The 25,310-nt window shown below is 41.2% G+C and overlaps 1 protein-coding gene across 1 annotated transcript; it reads right to left on the bottom strand.

Annotated features, from left to right (window-relative positions):
- Positions 1-1,995: 1,995 nt before the first annotated feature.
- Positions 1,996-24,758, bottom strand: LOC307255412 (MAGUK p55 subfamily member 7-like; the record flags this gene model as incomplete). The annotated part of the gene is made up of 18 exons (XM_080034094.1): positions 24,621-24,758; positions 23,878-23,912; positions 23,334-23,452; positions 22,500-22,577; positions 20,542-20,622; positions 17,629-17,766; positions 13,489-13,570; positions 12,929-13,014; positions 12,235-12,312; positions 11,349-11,545; positions 10,714-10,772; positions 9,959-10,003; positions 6,561-6,734; positions 4,656-4,736; positions 4,462-4,555; positions 4,220-4,328; positions 3,649-3,792; positions 1,996-2,226 (listed from the first exon to the last, which is right to left on the bottom strand). The coding sequence occupies exons 2-18, from the start codon at positions 23,900-23,902 to the stop codon at positions 1,996-1,998; spliced, it is 1,821 nt and encodes a 606-aa protein (XP_079890220.1). The 5' UTR covers positions 23,903-23,912; positions 24,621-24,758.
- Positions 24,759-25,310: the final 552 nt, after the last annotated feature.

Here is a 25,310-nt window from a genome sequence, read left to right on the forward strand (position 1 = left end):
TGAGTAGGAGAGCTGATTCAATAGTGCGCACACCGGCCACTTAGGAGGGCTGCATGGGACTTCGAAAGGGCAGCTGGGGGGACACTGAGGCACGGGGGCTGCATTCATTCAAAATGTTAGCCTAAGTATTAAATATGTAGTAGACATACACTGCTCTTTATGATACAAAAAAATACACGGCACAACATTCAGCTTAACATTTTATTTATTTGACGCACTTTGTAGATGTTAGTTCCTCTTTTAATGTGTCATTAATGCTAAAGCGAGCGATTTATTTCCACCGTTAACCGGCACGTTGTTCCTATCTGCTGGTGGAGCAGGACGGTGGGCGCTCTCACAGCTGATCGCTGCCGGGTCGGCTTGTGCAGCTGACGGCCGGGCTGACCACTCGTGCCAAGCGCATGCTGTCATACAGTAAAACGCTAAATGTGTTATTTTTAGTTTTTAAAACCCTTTTGAATAGTGCTATCTAAAAGGGCCAATCATTGAAATCTCTGCAGGCCTGTATTTATTTTATGGGGACCATTATCGGACAGTTGGTGCGTCTTTTTCTCCTCCACCACTTATATTATGCCCGCAGCCCCGCACCCCCATTTGGTTGCATTTCAGAACAGCAACACGCTTTTTTTAGTGGCGATTTTGAGTCAACACCAACGCTGTTGACCGCAGCAGTTATTTCCTTCCTAACTGCTGCCTTATGTCTTTGATGCTGCTTGTAGGCTAATGCTCCGAAATGAAACTCTTTTTTTTCTACTTTCGCTGTTATTCTGTCAATTTCTACTTCAGGGAAGTGCCGTCTTGCGCATATGCATGTCGTAAAACCTCTGGGCGAGGCCTCTAAACTGAGAAAATATAGGGGCGTGATACGCTAGTTTTCATCCGCCGCATTTATCAATAATGGCCTGGCATACGCTGAGATTGGCGAGATACGCCTGTTTGATAAATCCCACGCGATACCTGGCGTAGGGAGGTATTTGCGCCAGAATCTGCACCAGTTTCCACGCAAAATTGATAAATGAGGGCCTAGCAGTGTAAAACAAGAAATGAAGACCAGAAAAGTAGTATAATAGGTCCTCTTTAACAAAACTGTGGTTCCTGCTGCTGTAAACAATTACAGTGAAACGGTAACTTTTTCAGGTAGCTGTCTTACTTTAAACAGTGTTCCAGAGATCCAATTGTCCTGTGAGGAAAGATTGTTTATTAAGTTATGAAAATACATGTTAGAAAATGTTACTTCTCTGAAACACCCAAAGTTACATAGTGCACCTTTAAAGGAGTGTCAGTAATGGTGATTACCTTGCAATATGTTTTCAATATGTTAGTGTATTTAAAAAGAAAAGACATCTATACAATTAATGTTCCATAAAGGCGTTAAGGTGCTTAAGAATGCACAATGTTAAGCCCTGAAAATGTTCAACAACTAAGTTTATATAGTGTCTATCACACATGTAAAACATCTATAGTCATCATCAACAATATGTACACACTTATTAAACTTACAGCCATGAAGCAGTCTACCGTCTTTAATTGACTGTTTATCTTTTTTTCAGTGTATATTTTGTTCAGCATGTTGTCGGCAAAATATCTCCTTGACTTCTACTAATAATATTTCTCTGGTGTACATTACATTTAATTGAAGTGCAGCAGCTGTCAGAATAATTACATGCTGATGTTTGCGACTTGGCAAGGAAGGATTACACTCAGCCACAAGCTCTGGAGAGTTTTCTTATTCTTTTTTTTCTTCTCCTCCTCCTCCTCCTCTGTCCTGCGTATGCCGACGTTATTTCAGCCAAATGCCAACAGAAAACCTGGCTCCGAGACAGACGGAGGGAGAGATGGATTCTGTTTGCCTAATTAGATACGCACTAAGGGGACACTGTGGAAAAGTGTGGTAATCACAGGACCTGTTTACAACTGGAACTCAAACTTTATATCCTAGGTATAATAAAGTCATTTTTTTTCCTTTGTTTCTTTGTCTCTCTGTGAGTTCAAAGTTCAAATCCAGGCGCCCAAATGACCGCTGTTTTTCCACGCTTTTGTCGGCGAGGAACAGATCCACTCTGCAGGAATCCACCAGAATTGGGCCTCTTGTAGCTTCTGGAGGTCCGCCCTCAGCTCTCTGAACGCTGTGGCGATGTCTCCGTTGACAATCACCTTGTCAAAGAAGTGGCCGCACTGGCTCTCCATGGTTTCAGACAAGGCAATCATGTCTTCAAAATCCTCCTCCTGTGTGAAGACAACACCTTGGTAAATAAAATGCGGTAACGGGATGCTACATTTGGTCACATTCAGCTGCCTTTACAGTTTGATTTGTGTGTCTTTTGATTTAACCATCAAGTGAAAGATAAAAATTATTAAAGGAACACTAAGAAAGAATCAGCGATTGATGCTTAAAGTTGCTACGATTTGCTACGAGGAATTTTCAGTTTTTGTTGATTCTCGTGGTAGTGTTTTTACGACACCAGTGCCCAAAAGCATGCCAGCAGTGCATGCATTTGTTAAGGAAGCGAGTGAAGGAGAGACCGCAGGATGCACCGCAATGAGGAAATGTATATGTGACTATGTTAGATTAATATGACCATGGTGAAGTAAGTAATGAGTCACCTTTGATTTGGTACAGTTTTGTCTCTTTATCTGGAAATCAAAGGCAAAGGCATTAATCCTAACTATATAAAGATAGCGATTTGTTCGCTGATGGTCTTGTTTTCTGTTTGAGTTCATTTATGATCATGGAAAAATTAGACTGTTTCATAAACTTTTAAAAGTTCCTCATAGGAGGTTTAAAGTCAAATTCACTGTTGACCGGACAAATGCTGTGGATGGAATGCTAATGGACCTGTTGAAGCCTGGCCATATGGTGACAAAAAACATCCTTCCGAGAAGTGTGTTTTTTGACAATAATCTGCACATTCTGTAACTCTGAACTGGACATGGAACAGATCCCTGCGACCATTCAACTATACCGGCCAAGGCAGTAACACATCGTTACATGCCGAGAGTCTCTAGGATAAGGAAACCTTTTCACACCAGCTGCAGTGCGAGTTGAAAGCACAAGCCTTTATAAGATACGCCTGAAATATCTTAAAGCTGCAATTTTTGGCCCTGGGGCAAACCCCTGGCCATATGCTGCAACACAGGTGTGTGACCTTGTGGGTTTAATAAGGGCCACATGGGCAGCCGGGGTCAAAGAGTGAATGTGGAGCCAGATGAGGGTTACCAAAGTGATCTAGAACACATCTACCATCAAACAAATGCACTGTTGTTTTGATTGAACACAAAGCAACACAGAGAAGTTGAGTCCATCTTTTAATCCATCACATACGTATATATACAAAAGAAGTAACCCTTCATCTTCCGGACAAAAAAGTTCTCACCTATACGTGAGTTGGGTAACGAGAAGCCACCCACCAAGCGGCCTCATAGCCCCCTCTGTCTCTTAAACGTCTCTTAAATGCCATCCACAGGGTCAACCATGTGGAAGTCAAGGTGTGTTCATGAGTAAGGTCGTTTAGGTGGGTGTGTATGACTGTAAGAGTTGGGTGGGTGTATTTGGAGTCAGGGTGTATGACCTCATGCGGCCCTGCGTGTTACAAGACATGGAAAAAGCACCTGACCTCACACATGTGTCCTGGTTGTTTTTTCTCTTACCGAAAAGATCCTGACCGAGCCCTTGTCTTCTTCGTCGCAGATGACTTTGGCCTTTTGTCTGGTCAGGCGCAGCTCCTCTATACGCGGCGGCTGCACAAACACCACGTACGGTTTGAACTCAGATGTGTACACGTGCTTTATTTTCTGAGGCGATAAGGACGAAAAAAAAAGAAGGAAGGTCAGATGAAGGCAGAAGTAAGCACTTATGGTTAAGATACGTTTTGTAAACAACGTAGACACACATTCAAAGAATAAGCCAAGATTTTATTGGTTCAACTAGTCAGTCTTTGGCACGAAAAACACAGCACATCATCACTTGTTCCTCTTGAGATCCAAGCATGGTGTGAATCTACTAGCATTACTTTAAACATTGGAAGCTAAAAGTTAAATAATACTAAATGTTGCAACTGAATATGGCAGTTTTCTTTGACGCACGGTATGGCAAGGCAGGAAACTGCCAGGATTTTATTTGATCAATATGTAGAATAAACAGGTCAAATGATGAAAACCAGTGTGAATGATTTACACAAGAAACATGAATTATTTTGGTTGATGGTCTATTCATACTTACACTAGGGTGCACATCCAGGAGGCACACCTTGCCTTCAGCTATCACTTTGTGCACAGAGTCTAGGCTTGTCCCATAGTAGTGCCCTCTGTATATCCCATATTCTATAAACCTAGAGACAAAAAGGACAGGGACTAAAAACAGTGAAATAGCATACTGGCATCGACCAGCAGTGGAAATGGTGGAGATCATTCTCCTGAAAAACGGAGGTAGGAGAACAAAACATGAGTGGGACACATCGGTACCTGTGATTGAGGATGTCCTCTTCAAACATGTGAGTTGATACAAAATGATAATCCACCCCTTCACTCTCCTGCCTTCTCTTCTCACGCGTGGTGTCTGAAAGAGAACAGGATGGGCGAGGCTGAGGAGGACAGCTTTAAAAGATGGGAAACCATGGTGGTGGTGGAGGTGAAACTTTTTCAAATGTCTGTCTTACACGGTACAGTGACGCCGTAGCGGTCAGGGTCGGATACCAGCAGCCTCCTCTTCAGTTCATTAACGCCAACGCCGCTGGGCCCTTGAGAGAAAAGATCAAAACACGGGTATTCATTCCCCCATACGCCGCGTGTACTAATGTTTTTCCTCACGACAAGTCTTAACATCAAATAGTCTTATAGTGATCTGGGGACACATCTGCCTTTATCATCACAGGTGGAGAGAGTCAGACAGACAGAGCTCTGATTTCATACTGATTTCAGTTTGAAAATGATTCTCCAAGCGGCCTCCCTCTGTCCCTCATGTGTCTATCGAAAGACGTTTAATTCTCCCATATACCCTCTGGAAAATCCATTGCATCGCCATCGTAATGTGACATCTGCAAAGCCACATGGTATCAGTGTCGTTGGAGTGTAGGATGCACAGGATGAAGCATGCAGTTAAGCAAACTCGCTCTCGCGTGCACACACACACACACACACACACACACACACACACACACACACACACACACACACACACACACTGTAGCATCTGGGATTTTCTTCTAAAGCAGATTTCTGCAGCCCCAGATTGCATCAGGCTCTAATGGAGCGCCGTCTGAAAGTAGGATTCCTGACATACCTGCCTTTTCCATCACAGCGTCGCATGAGCTTGACACATTACAAAATATCAAGTTTATGGACTCTCCACTCTTACACTGCTGATGTCTTTCACAGCTGCTCCAGGGAACTGGAGCGGAGCATCATCAGGGCTGTGTGGATACTTTCTTCCGACTTTTTTCTTTCTTTTTTCTCGAGGGTTACACGATCTGCATGGCTTAGAGTGGCTGGCAGTGACTTGCACCAACTTTCCTGGGGCATAACGGTCTATTGTTTCATCCAAAGTGCGTAAGCAATGCAAACAAAAACGGGTATATTTCTGGTGAAACATTATCCAGCTGGTCCTGTTTTAGCCATCCAGGTTTGGCTTTTTCCTGTCCATAACTCTCATTGCCAATAAGCCATATATTCTTAATGATGACCTCCGGTCAATGAAGAGCCTTCACGTCAGACAGTAAAATGTAATCCAGAGTCGGGGTAAGCTCCAACTCAATTAAAGAGGTCTAAATCTAAATCCAAGCTTAAGTGTTCTAGCTTGATGATGGAGCACTTGGCTGACATTATGAGGGATCTCATTCACAATCCACTCATCCCTTTCTCTCCGTTAACTATCATTTATCTCCACTCTATCTACTTTTGTTTTTGCACCTCTCCAGTTCTCCTCTTTCTTCGATTCTCCCTCGTTCACAGCTGACCTACACTTGTATCGTAAGATGACATTAAAAAGACTGTCGGCGGGGCTCAGTGTGAAGCTCCCCCTGGGAGAGATATAGCTCAAAGAATACATAGAGCAGACCTGCAGGATTGGCAGAGAAGTGAATCTGGGGTGGGCCGCTAAGGTAACTTAAGAGAACACAATATATTCTGACCTGGGAGTTATGTGACAGTGTTTACTGTGGTTCTGATGGGAAAGGATTTTTCCTGTGCTCACGAGTGGGAACATAAATCATCATCAACGCATTGCTTTTTCTTTTGATCAACAACTGCTTCCACAAAACTGTCCTTTAGTGAAAGGGATCATGTTATTTTGAATTTGTTACACGGACAAAAAAAAAAGGGAAGTGGGATAACATAAAACAGAACACAACTGACCACAGCGTGCGATATTAACCCTACCACAGGATGTTATAAGCCTTGTGTATAGCAATGTTAAACAATGTACACAGTATTTCACAATAGTTGCTTATAGTCGTTCACACATTGGAAACCATTTTGCCAGCTTTTGACATTGTGCTTTGAACAACAACATTTCCCACACAAAAGCCTGTTTCCTTAACATGGCTACATGTTCAGCTCATATGTACCTAGCAGGAGGACCAGGCGTTGTCTGTCTTTGGTGTCTCTCTGGTAGGGGATCACCTCTTTGTAGGTAGGGGCACGCAGTGAGCCGTGCACTCCTGTACTCCACCTCCTAGACCGAGCCGCTTCTCTGGCCCGACTGCTCTTTCTCCCCAGTCGAAAGCTCCTTCTTGAACCAGCTGGAAAAGAGAATGAGAGAGAGAAAGAGAGAGAGAGGGAGAGAGACAGAGAGAGAGAGAGAGAGAGAGAGAGGACATTATACCCTCCAGGTTTATCACTGAAACCTGGCAGGGGGATATCCTCATTTAATCACAGTCCTAAAAACCTGCATTCATTGATTTTTCCGGTCCCTTGATCACAACACACAACACAAGGCGCATTATCGGCTTGTAAAGTTGATATGGTGGGTTTGTTATCAATTTATACATTAGCGAATGCAAGTCTATTATTCACTCTCCTTTTAGCTCTGTCTTTGATTCCTGCAATATTTGTCACTCCGCTGCTATTTTTGTCTATATGTCGTTTGGTGCTGATCAGTGATCAGGTAGCATATGGTGTGTTTGTAGAGCTTTTTCCCTGATAACAGAGCCTGAAATTAGGTTGATGAGAGCTTGAGAGTGAGCCACAACAGTAAAGGTGCAGGCTGTAAATCCAAAACAAGTCACTAAAGGAGACTACAACTGTTGGTTGATAATTCACTGTCGTAGGAGCGACCCCTTTAACGGTAAACCCAGTCATTTGATCTATTGTTAGTATATAAAGGTTGGTGCACATTTTCATGTTGTTTTCTTAATTCAAACCAATCTACACATACCAAAGAAAGACATTTGTTATCTTGACGGATGCTAAAACCAGCCCATATCTACCCATCTTCACAGTCAACCAGACATTTTTATGTTATTTAGCTATATGACGACTTCAAATTTTAGATAACTTAATACTTTATTAAGCTCAACATGCGTGAAATACTTGAATTAGGCTACCTCAAAGATTTACAATCCATTGAACATGCTGCCTTTGGTTCTACACTTGATTAGTCAAAGTCAAAACTGGACCGTGTCAAACGCTAGTAGGAGTGGGAGGCAGGATAGAAAAGTACAACAGTCTTTACCAAACCGTCAGCACTGCCAAACAAACTCAGGTGTCGAGCACTATACCCTGCATAGCAAAGATCTCAGTCAACCCCAGTCTGTCACGCGTGGCTTGCAGGCCGTCTGACTGCCACCGTCTGCCATGCGACTTGTGGTCTGGCCTGGCTTGGCAAGCTCCCTCTCTTTCATGATGTTAACTGCTGCTAAGTGATGTTGCCAGGCTTTTCTTTGACGTCAGCCGTAATTTCACTTTGTAAGCATATCTGTCTCATTTCCTCTCGGGGCTTCATTCTAAAGAAACATGGCAGTACGAGTAGACTATGTCAAACCCTTTGTTTACATGAGAATTAGACTGATGATTTCACTCAGAAATGTAAAGAGCGTAATACGTAGAGCATACGACCAATGTTCTACAGAAAAAGGAGAAATCTCATTTCCTAGATTGAAATAGAGGTCCAGAGGAAAAACATTTTTGTAATTGGTGGTCTAAATGAATTCTGGCAGTAAAATTCTCATCTGTTACTGAAAATGCTCTCAGCCGTAAAACATTAGTTCTTTTCTGGAAATGCTTGAAGATATTTCTGCTTCACTGGTCAGCATGAATTAAGAGTGAGAGGAGAGATAAGAGCGATGACATGCAACTCAAAACGGGCCAAAGCCCTTAATGTCAAGATTATATGATATGAGCCCAGATCAGTTCTCCGTAAAACGCATCGTAGTCTTCCATGAACACACTGAGACCATTTAGGGAACTTAAGTTGTACTGAATAGTAAAGCTTCGCCATTTAATAAATTAGACAGAAAGTTCAGGAAATGCGCTTATTCGCTTTCTTGCCAAGAGCGAGATGAAAAAAGTCATACCACTCTAATAACTATTCAGTAAATAGTGCCTTTACCTTCATATATTTCTCAAGTGAAACTAAATATTTGGTTTGCGTGTGGGTATAAGAGGGAATTGGATTAAATCCTTCAAATTTGATTACCTCAAAAACATTCTTTGGAAATCTAAATAAAACGTTTTCCCAATTGATATCAATGACATAGCTGCACCTTCTAACATATTAATTTTGATAGCCACCAGCTTTGGACAGACGTTATATAGAGGAGCCTATAAAGAGAGCCCATGTCTATCAACTTGGCTACTTTGATCAACAAGCTAACGATCAAGTGTGGCTTCATTTTGGTAAGCTAGTAATATAAGAATATGGCCTGAGTTTAAAACAACTGACACAATTGACAGGCAGACAGGTTTGGAACTGACTTGTTGTATTCCCCAGTGTTTTTCAATAGCATAATCTGCGGAGCGGGGAATAACAGCTAGCCTGGACCCTTCTATATGGTATAAAATAACCGAACAAAAACTGAAGTGTAAAAATAACAAGTTGGATATATATTTGCATTCCCTTGCTTCCATTCTTAATGCTAAGCTGAGCTACCTGGCTGCTGGCTTTAAATTCATGTTTAACGGACAAACATGAGAGCGACATCGATCCTCTCGTCTTACTCTCGGCAAGAAAGCAAATAAGAGTTTTGTCATATTTCTCTTAGGGGCAGACACAGGTAACCATGGCCTGAGACAATAAACCATTGGGAGATAAAGTGGGTCAAGCTATTGGCCTGTTTTTTTCCCCTCATCACCTTGCATTTACTTTGGTGTCCACACGCAGTACCCCACCATGTCCCTCGTCTCTCTCTCACTCTCTCCTCTGATTGCTCTGCACATGAAGTCATTGGGTCGTGCAGCATCAGTAAGTGTTTACACGCCAGACGAAAGACAAAACACACAGTCTGTCTGAGGCCCGTCCTCAGGTGGAATCTGGCCTGAGATGAGATGAAGTGCACATTATTAAACACACATGACTCGCAGAACTGATATCTCGCAAACATCTGTAATTATCTTGCCTCCTGCAGATGTAAGGAACCTTTTTACAATCAGCCTCTCAAGTGCACGGCCCCCATATGAACACATCCTGCACCGCTCATCTGCGCACACTTCACATCCAATCCACCAGATCAAGACAAATGGGATAAATGGGAAGGCAAAAAAACCCCACATTCGTTGTTCCAGTCCTCTCCCACAAATCTCCCGACCACAACTACATCATCATATGAACGGGTTTGTTCTGTAAATATATAACCAGGGCCTCCTTTTGTCGCTGGTTTTTCTCCGTCTATTATTATTGCAAAGTTCACCCTATATAGTCGATATAAGTGTGTGTTGTGAGCTGTCATGTCCAATTGCCCTGAGTTGCATTGTCTAGTATCATATTGGTCCTTTTTCCAGTACCAGTGGAACAAGTCAAACATCTCACCGATATGGATCCCTGTTATAGCTCCATAGTCTACATCCTCCAGGACTGGAAAAAAAAACAGGAAGACAGAAGAGGAAAGAGTGAGGAAATCGTGGACAAAAACCACAAGGGGATGACATCTGCATTGCTCTGAAATTTCATACTCAAAGTATTAGCATATGTTCTGACCCAAATGTCATATTTGACTTTGGAAAATTCTAATAATAGTTTCATTTAAAAAACGATATCCACAATTGAGCAATATTAATAACTACCTTAGCCTTACAAAGTGACTGTTAGCGAAAAACTAGCGAATTTGCAGAAGGTCAGATTCTTTCAAACCTGCAGGGTTAAACAACTTAGGAACATTTCCCAGAATCCTCTGTGGTGCGGGCAGCATTACATGATTATTACTTTGGGATAGTACACCTCTTTAAATCTTTTACAACACCAAACCAATACCTATAATACACATGCATATTATTCCAGGTGAATTAAGCTCAAGGTGAGGTTTCAAAAAGCAAATTCAAGCAGACAGTACCTTGAGCCTCATCTGTGGAGCATGTGGAGCAAAACGAAGGCAATGTGAGTACAACAGGAGGGCAGCAGAGCTCACCTATGACCCCCCGACCTGGGCCATGCTCTTCAGACCTGGCCTGTCACCCCTAGGCATAGCGCTAAAGGACCGCTAATGTGTTTATTGGAAATTGTTAAAAAGTGTTTTATTCCTTACAGGTGGGGTGATTTTTTTTTATGGACAAACTTGGGTTCATCACCTGTTGATTTGACTCTTCGGGGGTTGAACAGGGCTTTAGGTCGCTGTAGTGCCACTCTCCTGTAGAAAGACAGATAAAAAAAGAATGAATTAGGATTTAAATCCTCTGTAAACCCAAATCCACAAATTCCTTTTAACTACGTAATTTGGGGGAGTTAGTTGCATGATAGTAAGCATCTGAACAGAGTTATATTTGTCAATCCTATCAATAGTTAAAGATATTATCTTTTAAATTTGATAAACTTTAGAAATTTGGTTTTGATGGACGGGCTATGCTCTGGTTCTCATTACTCAATAAGTATTTTGAACCAATCACGGCAGTTCTCTGCACGAACGTTCCATAAAAACAATGACTGTTGCCATGGAGACCAATTGATACAGGCCACGCCAACCAAAGTCTTGTCTACTCTTGACAGTAAATGAGCTGTTTTTTTTTAAACTAAGTTTTATTATACAGATGAACTTTTATTTTATATCAGATTGTTGTAAAAGCCTATTGAGACACCCATCTTTTTTACTATTTTAGACCAGCTTTCCAGACGCTTTAAAGAAAATGTCTCATAGGTATAATATATATCACAGGGGTTTTCAAGTGAGTGGACTCTTTGCGATTTACAATAAGCCATAATTCACCACCTCTCGTGGAGCTGCTGTGACGGGATGAGGCCTGCCCGAGTGCTGCTTTCCCCATAATGACAGGCCTGCCACCATGCCTCGTCTTCCATGCTGGAAATCTGGAGGACATCGCCCCTTTTAAAGGCTACCGCTGCATCCTTGCACGGCACGGCAGGATCCTCGTTAGGATCATAGTCAAAAAGTGCCCGCAAAAACAGCTGAAAAAAGAAAATCACTCAATTCACATTACATTTTTTTAACTGTTTATTCATCCTTCTATTCTCCTATACTTCAGCTTTGTGAGCTCATTGTGAATCCTGGCAACGGACAGAACGTCTGGGTCTGGTGCTTTTTTTCTCCACATAAGCTTGTGTCACTTTTGAGAAATGACCATGATCATAAAGAATAATTTGTCTTAATCCTTTACAAATGCTCCCGGCTCTCTAACAGTTTCCAGCTTGGACTATCCACTCCATGTATGTATGTATGTGGTGGTGGTAGTGGCCTAGAGTTCTTAACTAGCCAAAGAGGACCGTGAAACTTGAAATTTTCCGCATTAAGTTCATAAATGTATTGTAAATCTTAAACTTGAGTTGATACGGATCATCACATGTGATGTGTGCAAACTCATCAATCAAGTGTTTAAACCAATAAAAGCAGTAAATTGCAATGCAGTTAGTGAGTGCCTTATCCCTTGACTCTTTGATCTGAGTTTACTTCTTGACAACACGCTGCTCTAGTGACAGCGTTGTGGCGAAAACACAAAAATATAACCGAAAACACAAGATTTCCCTGATTTCATCTCTTTTTACGTGAACCAGGTGGGCAACTTTGCGCATGCAGCCAGTTTGCATGCTAACGTAAAATACACACAGCACGGAATATGTGGAGTTAATATTAACTGTACCTTTTTCTTATTTGCTGACATTTCTTCCTTGGAGGAGGCAGGAATGATTTTGAATGTAATTTCACCCTGAGAACGATCCTGCACAAGAAGAGCAGTTTAATATTTTGGAAACATTTTCTTAAAAGTGTCCAACACCTAATATCAAGCTTGATTCTGTCAGAGGGTAGTGAAATTACACTATCAGCACTTATAAGTGCCAAAACAAAAGTTTATAAAAATAAGTAGCCTATTTATTGGCAGATTTTAGCTGTTTTACCCCTTTGCTAAGCTAAGCAAACCATCTCCTGGCTGTAAGTTCATTTTCTTAGCTGAAAAGATGTATAAATTATAACAAGTATTCTGTCTGTACAGCCAAAGACTGAAAAATATTATTCCTTTGGACGTGGAATATTGCTTAATTGTTTAAATCTTTTTTTTTTATCTTAAAAAAACCTTTTAAAAAACCACATGAATAAGCCACAGTGTTACACTGTATTTAGGTTATTTTGAATCACCCCAAATTTAACTATAAAACAATACTTTTTTTAATGCATTGACAGACAGGTGTGATGCAAACCCAGCCTTATCCTTTTAAGTTACAACATAGACAAGAAGAAAGTAAAGGTTGATTGCAAAGAGGAGAAAAGGAACCAAAACATCCAACAAGGAGACATGGAAGCAAACAGCAACACCAAACAGCTAAGGTGAGACTAACCAGAAGAGGAAGGATTTCCTTTGGCTTCCTGTGCTCCAGTGAGACTCCATTCACCTCTTTCAACTCATCTCCTTCATGGATCAGGCCTTCAAAGTGTTGGAAATACATATGGAAATGTGTACTATACGCTCTTCTCTTTGACATGTACAGTATATGTATACCATTCATCATTATAATTGTAACAGCAGCCTGATTTAAAGGTGCACTATGCATTTTCAGGGGAAGGGGATTTGTTTACATTTGTAGAGCCTGCAGTTAGTTAACAAAACATATTTTCTCTACATGAAAATCTTATTAACAAATTATTTCATCAATATAATCAAAAACTAATTTATTTTGAAGCACCTGGACACAAACGTAAGACTACAGAATATGTTTTTTAACAAAACTGTTGGACCTGCTGCTGTAAGCAACAACTGTGAAACAGTAGATTTTCAGGTAGCTTTCTAACTTCAAACATTATTCCAAACATATAGTTTAATTTCTCTGTCACACCCAAAGTTACATAGTGCACCTTTAATGGTTCAGGGAAGTGTAGAGTGGACGCAACATCGGCTCACCGCTTTTATCAGCTGCACCTCCTCTCATGATCCTCGCCACAACAATAGCCCCAGTGGATTTATCTCTCTTTATTGTGGCCCCCTTCAGGATGGTGGTGTTGGAATGGAAGGATGACGGACAGACACACAAGCACAGAGGCAGAGAGGTCAATCGATAGACAGCGGATACAACATGTTGCTTTGATTATAGTCTAGACAAGCATCTTAATTAGGGATTTTATTTGTATCATTTAAATACATGTAACACACAATGCAGTGGAAAAAGGTTAAACCAAATCAGCATTACTTTCAACAGCTGTTATTGATGGGGAGCAAATCGCAATGGAAAGAGCATCTTATGTAGTTGACTACAATCAACTCGCCCTTGGGTGTAACCCTGTTGTCTGGAAAAAACGGGAACATGCTGGATCAATCAAAGGGGGCCGTGTCAGAAAAAGGTCAGCCCCCCTCCAATCTAGTTTTGGGATCAATACAAAAGTATGTTCTCTATTATTGGTCCCATTCTTCTAACTTACAAGCAAACACACACACACTGCAAAAACAGTTCATCATTAAGTCAATTATTCTCACGTTTCCCCTTAAAAGCATATTTTAGTTTTTTTTTTAAAGAGAGAGAAAAAAAGATTATACTCATCTCTGCCATATGGGTTAGGTTTTTGGTGATTTTTTTTTTGGCTTTTAGTTCAGCGGGATATGTCAATAACTTTAAAAGATTCCAATGAAATTTGGTGGAAAGTAAGGCTCAGAAAAAAAAGCTTCACTTATTGATGACGGTCCAGGAAATTTTAAAGGGGTATTAACTTTGTGTGCAGTCGTTTTTTTGATAATTTATGCTATTTTCTAATGAGCTACTGGACCTACCTTAGTGGAAAAAAATCTGGCAAATGCTGTCCATCACTATATGTATTTCATGGAATTCTAGATCCAGCTGCAGATCAAAAAAAAAATTCTTTATTTTTTTTTATTGAAATAACAAATGTAAAGGATTTGCGACCTTGGCCAAGGTAAGTGCTCTTTGTTCTTTGATTGGATTTAAGTCCAGGTTCACTTGATCCAGGATATTTCCAGAAATAAGTGACAATGATTTGGGACAAGGTGGAATAAACCTAGATTAGTCTGGCAGTATCAAGAAGATTAGATATGATTAGAGACCTTGAAACAAGTTGATTTACATCAAAGACGGAAGAGAAATCATCCCAATCCGTTTTAATGCCCTCAACGGCTTTAAAGGCCTCATTTCAGAGGCATAGTTTTGCAGAGCATATACACATGTGTAAATATGTGCACACGCGAACACACACGCGCAAATACACACACACACACACACACACACACACACACACACACACACACACACACACACACACACACAACAATGCTGAAAGTATGTTGTGCGTCAAAGCAGATATATGGCAACAAAGATGTGGAAGAATTGACTGTGGAAATTCCTGGTTGAGGGAAGCGAGCAGCGCGCCAGACGCAAAGGTGATCCAGCCTTTTCTTATGTTCCCTGTCATTTCAAGGACTGTACGTCCTGCTACGCCTTGGCATACATGGCTTTATCAGTCATGCCGTTTGACAACATGACATAAATTCAGTCCCTTGGATATGTTTATTGCTATGTGGATGTCATATATTGTGGCTGGACAAATTGCAAATGTTAGAGTGCAGTTACCCTGTTACATGGTTGTCTTAGCTCTAATACCTGCGTTTGTGTTTGCTTTGTGTGCATTACAAGGCCAGGTAGACCAAATTAGAAACAGGCTCGCAAGTAGTAAAACACAGTTGTATATGTTTTTAGAGACATTTTAAGGATTCTCGTGGGTAGAGTGAAAAATACATTTTATATGTTAGTGCAGGTCATCATGTGTGTCCACGATAGGAATTCACTTTTATCCCCAGTGCTTTTTAACTGAGAGGTTATAAACCTTCCGCTACAACTGCTGAATGAATGAATAGTTTGACTGTTTGGGACATATTGCTATTCACTTTCTTGCTGAGAGTTGGATACCACTTTCATGTTTGAACAAAAACATAAATATGCAGCTCGAGCCAGCAGGTAGTTAGCTGTCTAAAGCAACAGGTCAAAAGTTTACAAATGACCAAGTTGTATCTTATTCCGTTATTTTCAATAAAATAAAGAACATAATATATATAGGTTTATATATATATATATATATATATATATATATATATATATATATATATATATATATATATATATATATATATATATATATATACAGTATCTCACAAAAGTGAGTACACCCCTCACATTTCTTCACATTTTTCTTTATACCTTTCCATGGGACAACACTGAATAAATGACACTTTGATACAATGTAAAGTAGTCAGTGTACAGCTTGTATAACAGTGTAAATTTACTGTCCCCTCAAAATAACTCGACACACAGCCATTAATGTCTAAACTGCTGGCAACAAAAGTGAGTACACCCCTTAGAAAAAATTTACAAATTGGGCCCAAAGTGTAAATATTTTGTGTGACCACCAGTATTTTCCAGCACTGCCTTAACCCTCTTGGGCATGTAGTTCACTAGAGCTTCACAGGTTGCAACTGGAACCCTCTTCCACCCATTTATGACAGCATCACAGAGCTGGTGGATATTAAAGACCTTGCGCTCCTCCACCTTCCGTTTGAGGATGCCCCAAAGATGCTCAATAGGGTTTAGGTCTGGAGACAGGCTTGGCCAGGCCATAACCTTTACCCTTAGCTTTTTGAGCAAGCCACTGGTCGTCTTGGAGGTGTGTTTGGGGTCGTTATCATGTTGCAATACCACCCTGCGGCCCAGTTTACGAAGGTTGAGTGCATGTGGTCAGCGTCGTACACAGAGGTTGGCTTTGGAAAATAGACGTATGAGTGCTGCCAGCATTGCTGAAGGGCTTGAAGGGGTGGGGGGTCAACCTGTCAGTGCTCAGACCATACGCCGCACTCTGCATCATACTGGTCTGCATGGCTGTCATCCCAGAAGAACGCCTATTCTAAAGATGATGCACAAGAAACCCCACAAAAAGTTTGCTGAAGACAAACAGACTACGGACATGGATTACTGCAACCATGTCCTGTGGTCTGATGAGACCAAAATACATTTATTTGGTTCAGATGGTGTTAAGAGTGTGGAGCGGCAACCAGGTGAGGAGTACAAAGACAAGTGTGTCTTGCCTAGAGTCAAGCATGGTGGTTGGAGTGTCATGGTCTGGGGCTGCATGAGTGCTGCCAGCACTGGGGATCTACAGTTCATTGAATTCTAACATGTACTGTGACATACTGAAGCAGAGCATGATCCCCTCCCTTCATAAACTGGGCCGCAGGGCAGTACTGCAACATGATAACGACCCCAAACACCCCTCCAAACGACCACTGGCTTGCTAAAAAAGCTGAGGGTAAAGGTTATGGACTGGCCAAGCATGTCACCAGTCTTAAACCCTATTGAGCATCTTTGGGGCATCCTCAAACGGGAGATGGAGGAGCGGAAGGACTCTATTATCCACCAGCTCCTTGATGTCGTCATGAATGGGTGGAAGAGGGTTCCAGTTGCAACCTGTGAAGCTCTAGTGAACTACATGCCCAAGAGGGTTAAGGCAGTGCTAGAAAATAATGATGGCAAAACAAAATATTGACACTTTGGGCCCAATTTGGAAATTTTTTCTTAGGGGTGTACTCACTTTTGTTGCCAACAGTTTAGACATTAATGGCTGTGTGTCGAGTTATTTTGAGGGGACAGTAAATTTACACTGTTATACAAGCTGTACACTGACTACTTGACATTGTATCAAAGTGTAATTTATTCAGTGTTGTCGCATGGAAAGATATAATGAAATATTTGAATAAATGTTAGGGGTGTACTCACTTTTGTGAGATACTGTATATATATATAAACCTCTTGACAGAACCAGGCTAACTGTTCAGCCTGTTTCCAGTCTCTATTCTAGCTAAACTAACCGCATGCAGGCTTTAGCTGCACATTTAGCAAACAGACTTGAGTCTTTTATCAATCTTCTCATTTACTTTCAGTTAGTGTTTAAGTGTAACTCTGAGAATAAAGAATGATTGATTAAGCCAGGTGATAGGCCGAAGTCACATTTTTAACTTGACCTTTGACACATGACAATGTTTACTGACCAGGGGCTCTTTGGTTTTGACCAGACTGACAATTTTGACTGAATCCTCCTCGTCCTCCTCTGGCATGTCATCAGGAATTGGTGGCAGAATAGGCTCGAAGTCTCTCTGAGCTACAGCGTCATGGACAGACAGGAAACTCTGTAAAGGAAATAGGAACAGGACGTGTGTGTTACTTTGAATTCTAAAAATGTATACTGATAAAAAGCCACATAGTATGCTTCTTTTCACTTTCAAAATTGTTATTTAGGTTTCTACCAGAAACTGCTTTCTTGGAGTAGTGTCCCAGTGCCATTGTTGCAACTCCTCTTTTCAGCCTCTGTTTGACCCGATACGTTTAAGAGACTGTCTCTTAGCCCCGCCTTCCAAAAAGTCCAGTCTGCTCTGATTGGCCATGAATCTAACTGCCAGTTGCCATGTTTTAAAACAATGAAAAAGGGCATTTTTTATAATTTAAGACCAGAGGTATACGCCAAACATAATGGAAATATGCATATTGGCTGTCAAGTTGTTGTCAGCATTGAACCTTGGTATTGTGAACAAATGCCAGAGTAATCACTGCTAAAAATCTGTTAATTTCATGCCGTCCACTATATGGGAGAATAAATGACAGTCACTGGTTTGGCAAAAGATGGATGAATGTAACTGTAAGGTTTAAAGGCACTAAAACAAAAATGCAACCAATCCTTGAAACCTAATTAAAGGCGAGTGGGTAATTAAATGAGGCAGTGCAAAAATTCCAACAGGATTGCTTGCCCTGCCTGCGCTCACTACTATGGAGATTTGATCCAAATACAGTGCTTTCGTCTCGTCACACACCTTCCATTTCGCCCGCGCCAACAAGCCCGCTTTGATTTAGTTTGGAATGTATGTACTGCCCGACTGTGGACCACCTGAACACAACCCCACACACAAGTAAAGCAGAACCTCTGTACATGGCTCACACGTCCTAGAACAAAACAAACAAACTCCCTTTTTCGACTGAGGACTGTGAATTGAAATATGATTCACTATCAATTCCCAGGCAGTTCATTTAAGGTCATCCTTTGTTAACTTTGGCAGTGTAAAAAACTCTAGGTTTGTTTGGAGAAAAAAAACAACATTCTGGATAAACGTTAATCTACTGCAGTGAGCCTGGACAAGGTACATTCCCAACAAGAAGGGGAATTTACCGTAATGAGAAAGAATGAGACGGGGGGAAAACATCTGCTCGTCAACTTTAATTTGAACAATCAGCCAATCCATCCGTCAGTTAGTCTACTTGTTATCCCCACGTCCGTTAACGGTTGCTCTGCTCAGAAGCTGCCAACGCGTGAGCAATGTGTCTCTGGCCACTTTCAGAGGTAGGTTTCCAAAAAACAAACATTCATTTACAGAATATTATACCCACAGTCTCTCGTAAGTATGTGTGAGCTCCTACGTTGGGGCCAAGAACAAACAGGTCATTAAGACTGTTTAAACAAACCTGTGAGTTCTCGGCTGGTTTCGTCTCCTCAATAAGAAAAGCAACGACTTCTGCAGCTCATTGGAAAACCATACGCTGTGTGTGTGTGTGTGTGTGTGTGTGTGTGTGTGTGTGTGTGTGTGTGTGTGTGTGTCTGTGTGTCTGTGTGTCTGTGTGTATGTGTCTGAAGTATGACTGTCAGCAGATCTATAATAAGGAAACATGCATTTCAGTAGGCTGGGCCCCTACATGAGTGAACACTAATAAACATAACTAGGGAGTAGATTAGCTTCAATGCCAGTGTGGTTAATAGATGTCAGCACCTCTCGGTGGGCAGAATGATGAGGTGAAATCAATGTAAAATAAAATCTACAGTTGGTTTAATATGTGTGAACCATGTAGGAAACAAAATACTACAAGCCTTTTGATGTGTGTGTAAGCAGCATCCGCATAGCTTAGAGACGAAGCATGGCTGAATTAAATATATTGCAGCGCTACTGTTAGCCATGTGAATGACTGAATGTGTAACCACAACATTCATAGCTTTATTTTATTCATAACGGTCCTTATAGAGAAGGAAACAAAAACAAGCATTTTCAGAATTAATTCAATTCTTGTTTCCTAAATGGTCCATATGAATGGCAATTACAAAATGTGCTTCAGTCAGAGAAAAACTGGACTCTCTCACAGTTTGAAGAAGTCGCTTAAGGTGAGCTTTTGACATGCTTTTTTCCTGCTTGCCAAAAGTTAGATGAAGAGCGACTTAACACGCCCATGTCTGTCCTGTTAGCTTAAGTAACGTGGAATAAAGACTGGAAACAGGAGTAAACATTACCCTGGCTCTGTCTTAAATGTCCAAAAATATGCCTTGTGGCACAAATAAACCTCACAAATGAACACGTTATATGGGGTTATTTAATTCATACCGAAACAATGTTTAGAACATTTATTTATGTGTGTTTTATCAGGGAGATAGGCTATTGTTGTTAACCTCTAACAGAGAAAAGCTAGCTGTTTCCCTATGCTCGCTCCCAGTCATAAGCTAAACTTCCCGTGGCCCTAGAATCAACAACTGGAACATTTTGTGGGTGTTTGATGAGCACCTGTGCCAGTGGCGGGGTGCGACACGGCTTTGTAAATGCTGCTATACTGACAATTACAGAGAATTTGGTGGAGCTGATAGGCTTCATCAAAAAAAACTTTGTTTCAACTCATTTGCCAAAGGTTTGAATCTAGCCGATATTCATTTATATGAAAAAGTTACGCACTATAGCTTTAAGTGAGTGAGTGGTATCATTCTTCTCTGGTGCATCTAATCAAGAAACTAGCACATTTCCCAACATGTTGTTGATCTATTTCTTTTTAAAAGTGCATTCTTTTGGTAGAAAGAATTTTATTTTATTTATTTATTAGGTCTTCACCCATATGAGAAGCTATAGGAACGCATCACCATGGAAGGAAACACTATTTACCTTGAAGTGGGGTTTAGAAAAGAGGGCAACCAGTTCTTTGACTTCATCGCTCCCGCCTTGGCGTATCAGGTCCTCCGCCAACTGGAAGCAGAGAAAAAGAGAAGGAGGATGCAGGATATATTCTTTTCATAATTAGAGGTATATATTTAGACCATGGCCTGAGTGAGGTTTGCTGTAGTACACTGCACTGGACAAGCCAAGACAGACAGAGAAACGAGCAGAGGCACAGAAAGGGGTTCGTGAAATTCAACTTCAACTGCAGTGACACATCATCAGTACTGTCCTTATTTCTACACTCCCACTATGCCTCCATGTTGGGGAAATTGCTTGTCCCTTCTCTATGTTAACTATTGGTCCCTTTTTCTTTTAGCCACTTTTGGGGAAAAACAAACTCCCAAATGTTCAAGGCCACACGACAGCTGCGGCGACAGTATACAACAGAGCAGCCTTGACCGTCAGTGGCGAGTTGGAGAAGGCGGGGAGTGACTGTGTGCAGTCGCCCGTCTTGTCGAGCATATTACTGTAATGACTTCTACTGCTTCAAGATGTCGAGGCACACTCCAGAGACACAATGCATGAAGGTCATTAGTTTCCACTGTGAGCAAACAGAAGCCTCTCTGAGGGGAAACAGACGCATGGTTTTGGCCCTCACCAGTAGGCCCTGATGATTTAAGCCAGGCGGAGAGAGAGGCTGTCTAACCGAATCTGAAGCTAAAGGGATTGAAGGGAAAGAGATGGAGAGGAGTGCGTGGGGATAGACAGACAGTGTGGAAATATGGCAGGAACTACAGTACGTTTGGGTGTAGGGAGAATGTGAGGCAAAGCAAATGGAGAGAAAGGGGAAAGGATACTGAAAAAGAAGAGAAGAATAGTTATAATGGACAGGGAGTGTGGTTTGGGGGTTGAGGGGAGAAAAGATGGAAGCATAGAGTAAGGGAAAAGTGTAGGAACATTATCCTAGTTTAAAGCTATAGTGCGCAACTTCTCTTGCCCCCAAGAGGTATTCTGAGTAATTACAACAACACTGTTTGCGCTTCTTCATGAGGTAAGCCCTAAGTGAGTGGCATGGATTGTATACCTTCTGCTGTATGTCCAGGTGTTTTCTTAGCAGTAGAATCAACGAGCAAAACTTTTCTTGGGTGCTTCTTTTTTTTTCTTTTTTCTGAGCTCCTGCGCCAGTGTCAGGGGGTGACACCAGTTTGTAAACACTTCCCTACTGTGAGTTTTGGGTGGAGCTGATAGGCTTAATCAACTTTCTGTCAATTCTTTTGCCGGTGGCTTGAATGTGACCGACAATCATTAATATGAGAAAGTTAGGCACTACAGCTTTAACACTTAGTTCAAGCCCGGGAGGGGGAAAAATCTGGGAAATTATCGAAGAATGTGATCAAAGTGGTACATATACAGTAAGACAGCAGGATGGGATGGACATAAAGGAGTGATTGGTTGGTAACAAGAGTGGAGAGAACCGGTATATGACATTTGATGCACATCTGGAGGGAATGGTGACCGGCTGTGTCGTTTTGAGTCACAGCCGCAGAGGGAGTATTCACTGTCACTTCATCTTGAAACTGAAATGAATTGTACTGCTCTCCAACCCCGAAATGTTAGACTACACACAAAATGATTTTAGCAGCGTTTTTGCTCGACACTGTCCTCGGTGACCCAAACTCCTGGCCGCGCAGATACAAAACGATATCTGCGGTAAAACACAAGCCTGTCAAGCGATGATCTTCCGAAGTGGCCGAGTTTTGAGATATAATTTGCGTAATTCAGCACACACAGGAAGGTGTGTGTGTGTGCGTTCCACTCATGCTTCCGTGTGACAGGAAAGTCATGTGTATGTCAGAGGAAAGTATTTGAACGAGGAAAAACCCTTTCCCTGTTCCCTCCGCTGTCAAACTGTCATCCTCGGCGGCGCGTCTATCTGCAAAAGATGTTTGGAGAGAGACACTTACATCTGAGGCCAGGCTCACAGCGCACTCTTGGACAGGGATGGGGCTTCGTTTCTCAAAGCGCTTCAGCCGCTCGTGGATCTGTCGAAGTCAGGAGAGTATCAAAATAAAGGTTTTCTCTACATGGAAAAAGTCACTATTGTACTTCTACTGCTAGTACTTCTCCAAATACTGCTGCTACTACTACTGATTCTTCTACTAATTACAGTGTTTTATAATCATAAAATATAATCTATTGAAAGATATTCAGTATAACCGAGGCACGTTTCTGTGTTTTTTCAAGCGAGGTGGAAAGTAACATTGACTTAACTATTGCTTTAATTGCTGTGCTTCATTTTAAGTTACTTGATTTATTAGTCCCTGAACCGATTCATATTTTGCACACAAACTGTCCCATAATCTTATAAAGTATGATATGTTGCAATGCATTTACCTACCAAACTGTATACAACAAACAGTAAAATAGATCTTTACCAGATCATAAATACAGTGCTACATACATATTAATGCACTAGTAATAATGATATATAATTATAATATATGTTGTGTAGCACCGGCGTGAGCCATTCTGCCTGTATAGAATTATATACAAAGTGTATGGTGTTGTACCCTAGATTATTTTGACACATCTTTCGAATAAATACTTGCACATTTTTATTAATGGATAGTATCACTAATCAGAACACGATCTGAATATGTTCACCTATGTATATTTATCACCCGCTCTATGCAGAAAAAGGAGCTACTTTAAAGTTACACAAAATAAATAAAAATGCGGTGATTTAACTCAGTGGAAGTAAACTAGCATGGATGTTTGTAGAACAAACGTGTCATCACCTTAAAGAGCAGGTGGAGCTTCTTCTCCATCAGCATGCTGTGGAGGAACCTGTAGTCCTCCTCTCTGTCTGTGTGAGACTCTGTTCCAGACATCACTGATGATAGCAGCCTGCACACGCCTGGAGCAGGAGGAGCAGTACACACACACACACACGCACACGCACACACACACACACACACACACACACACACACACACACACACACACACACACACACACACACACACACACACACACACACACACACACACACACACACACACACACACAACATTATAAGCACTCCACCTGCACCTGTTCCTAATCTACAGTGCCTTTTTTGAGGATTATGAGGTGAGGTCAATAACACAAAGAGAGGGGTCAAAGGTTAAATGGAGGTTGTGATGAATAACCTCCCACAGGGGGAGCCTCTGAAAGATTAACTGTTGTAGGGGATCACTACTTTACTTTAGGCTATGTGGGCTTTTCATCTATAAGGGCAGGATCAGGGAGGTGAAAAGTAACGGCAATGTGTGAACCTGCTTCACTTTGGACATACTGTACCTCTGTGTTCTGTTCGGCCCAGCATCCTCCTCACTCTAGAGCAAAGACAACACATATTGGATCTAAGATACATTGTCACATTCAATTATCTGCTTCAGATTTTCTTTATTTCTATCAGTCAGGAGGAAAAACACAGCATGACTAGAGACAGAAAAGAAGTGCATGTGTTTTTTTCACATGGTATGTAAAAGATACATCTTGTGAGATATTACTGCCCCCTAATGTTTGCACGAGATATTTCAACATGACGGAATTATTAGATATATCTATATTGTTATGTCCATAAACACAAATCAGTCATTGTTTTATCAAACGTATTCCGATTTAATTTTCTTTTTTAAATACAATGGACATGTTTGCATGCTTCATATAACACACCTAAAATAACATCAAACAAATTATTCTACAGGATAGAAACTCTAAATAAATCAATTGTTTACCATCTCTCTTATTGATCCATCTCAAATCATATAACCTTATCTATTCAGAGGTCCATTTAGAAGCACGGGGATCGATTTAAAATAAATGCACTATAGGTCTGTAAAACAATCATCATTTACCATGGGTATAGAAATACAATACACTTTAGATAGCTGATGACATTTAAATGTCGAGAAAAAAGTTTGGATTAATACTGTGGTATAGATTAGCAGTGTAAAACAGACATATGTATGTCCTTTCATACACATTTTAAGAAGGGGAAGCAGCTCAGCATGACCCTGCATAACTAAAAGTGTACTCACCAGAGACAGTCCTTTCCATCAGGCCTAGTTGGCTGCTTGATATCTAAAGAGCACGAGCTGCATTTCAACCTCCAATTGGAGAGAGAGATTGTATATTGTGTTCGACTGGCCAGATTGTACAATAGACTCTGTCTCTTGTTCAGTCAATATGTATCAGGGTTGACCAGGTCTGACCTAAATCAGGCCAGCGGGCAATCAATAAGCCAATCACAGAGCATTGGGCATGATGTTAGACTACACCAGTTCACTTTCCACACATACTTTCACCGCATCCATACAGATGAAATTGAAGTTGCATCCTTTTTCAGTATACATCAAAAGAAATATTCTCAAAAGATCAATTTCACACTAATTTGGTTGTTACAAACGGTATACAGAGGTTACAGGTAGCCTATTATTTTCTAAGTGTTGTTATTAAGCGATTGAGGGGCGTGCATCACCATCACCAATACAGAGGGGGCGAGATGAGTCGCTATCCCTACAAGCCAATCTACTGTTCCTGGCCATGCCACTAATGTAAATACAACAGACACAGACCGGCTGTCAGACCGACCGTGGGTGTGTCCCAGAAAATGGCAAGCCAACTAAATGTGAACTCGGAGGAGGAGTTCACCACACCAACTAGCTTGGTTTTCAGCTGCGTCACGTTATCCAGAGACAGGCTAAGACCGGAGACGAAGACCCTTACTT

The sequence above is a fragment of the Ammodytes marinus genome (assembly GCF_949987685.1).
Source record: "Ammodytes marinus genome assembly, chromosome: 9".
Classification (NCBI taxonomy): Eukaryota; Metazoa; Chordata; class Actinopteri; order Uranoscopiformes; family Ammodytidae; genus Ammodytes; species Ammodytes marinus.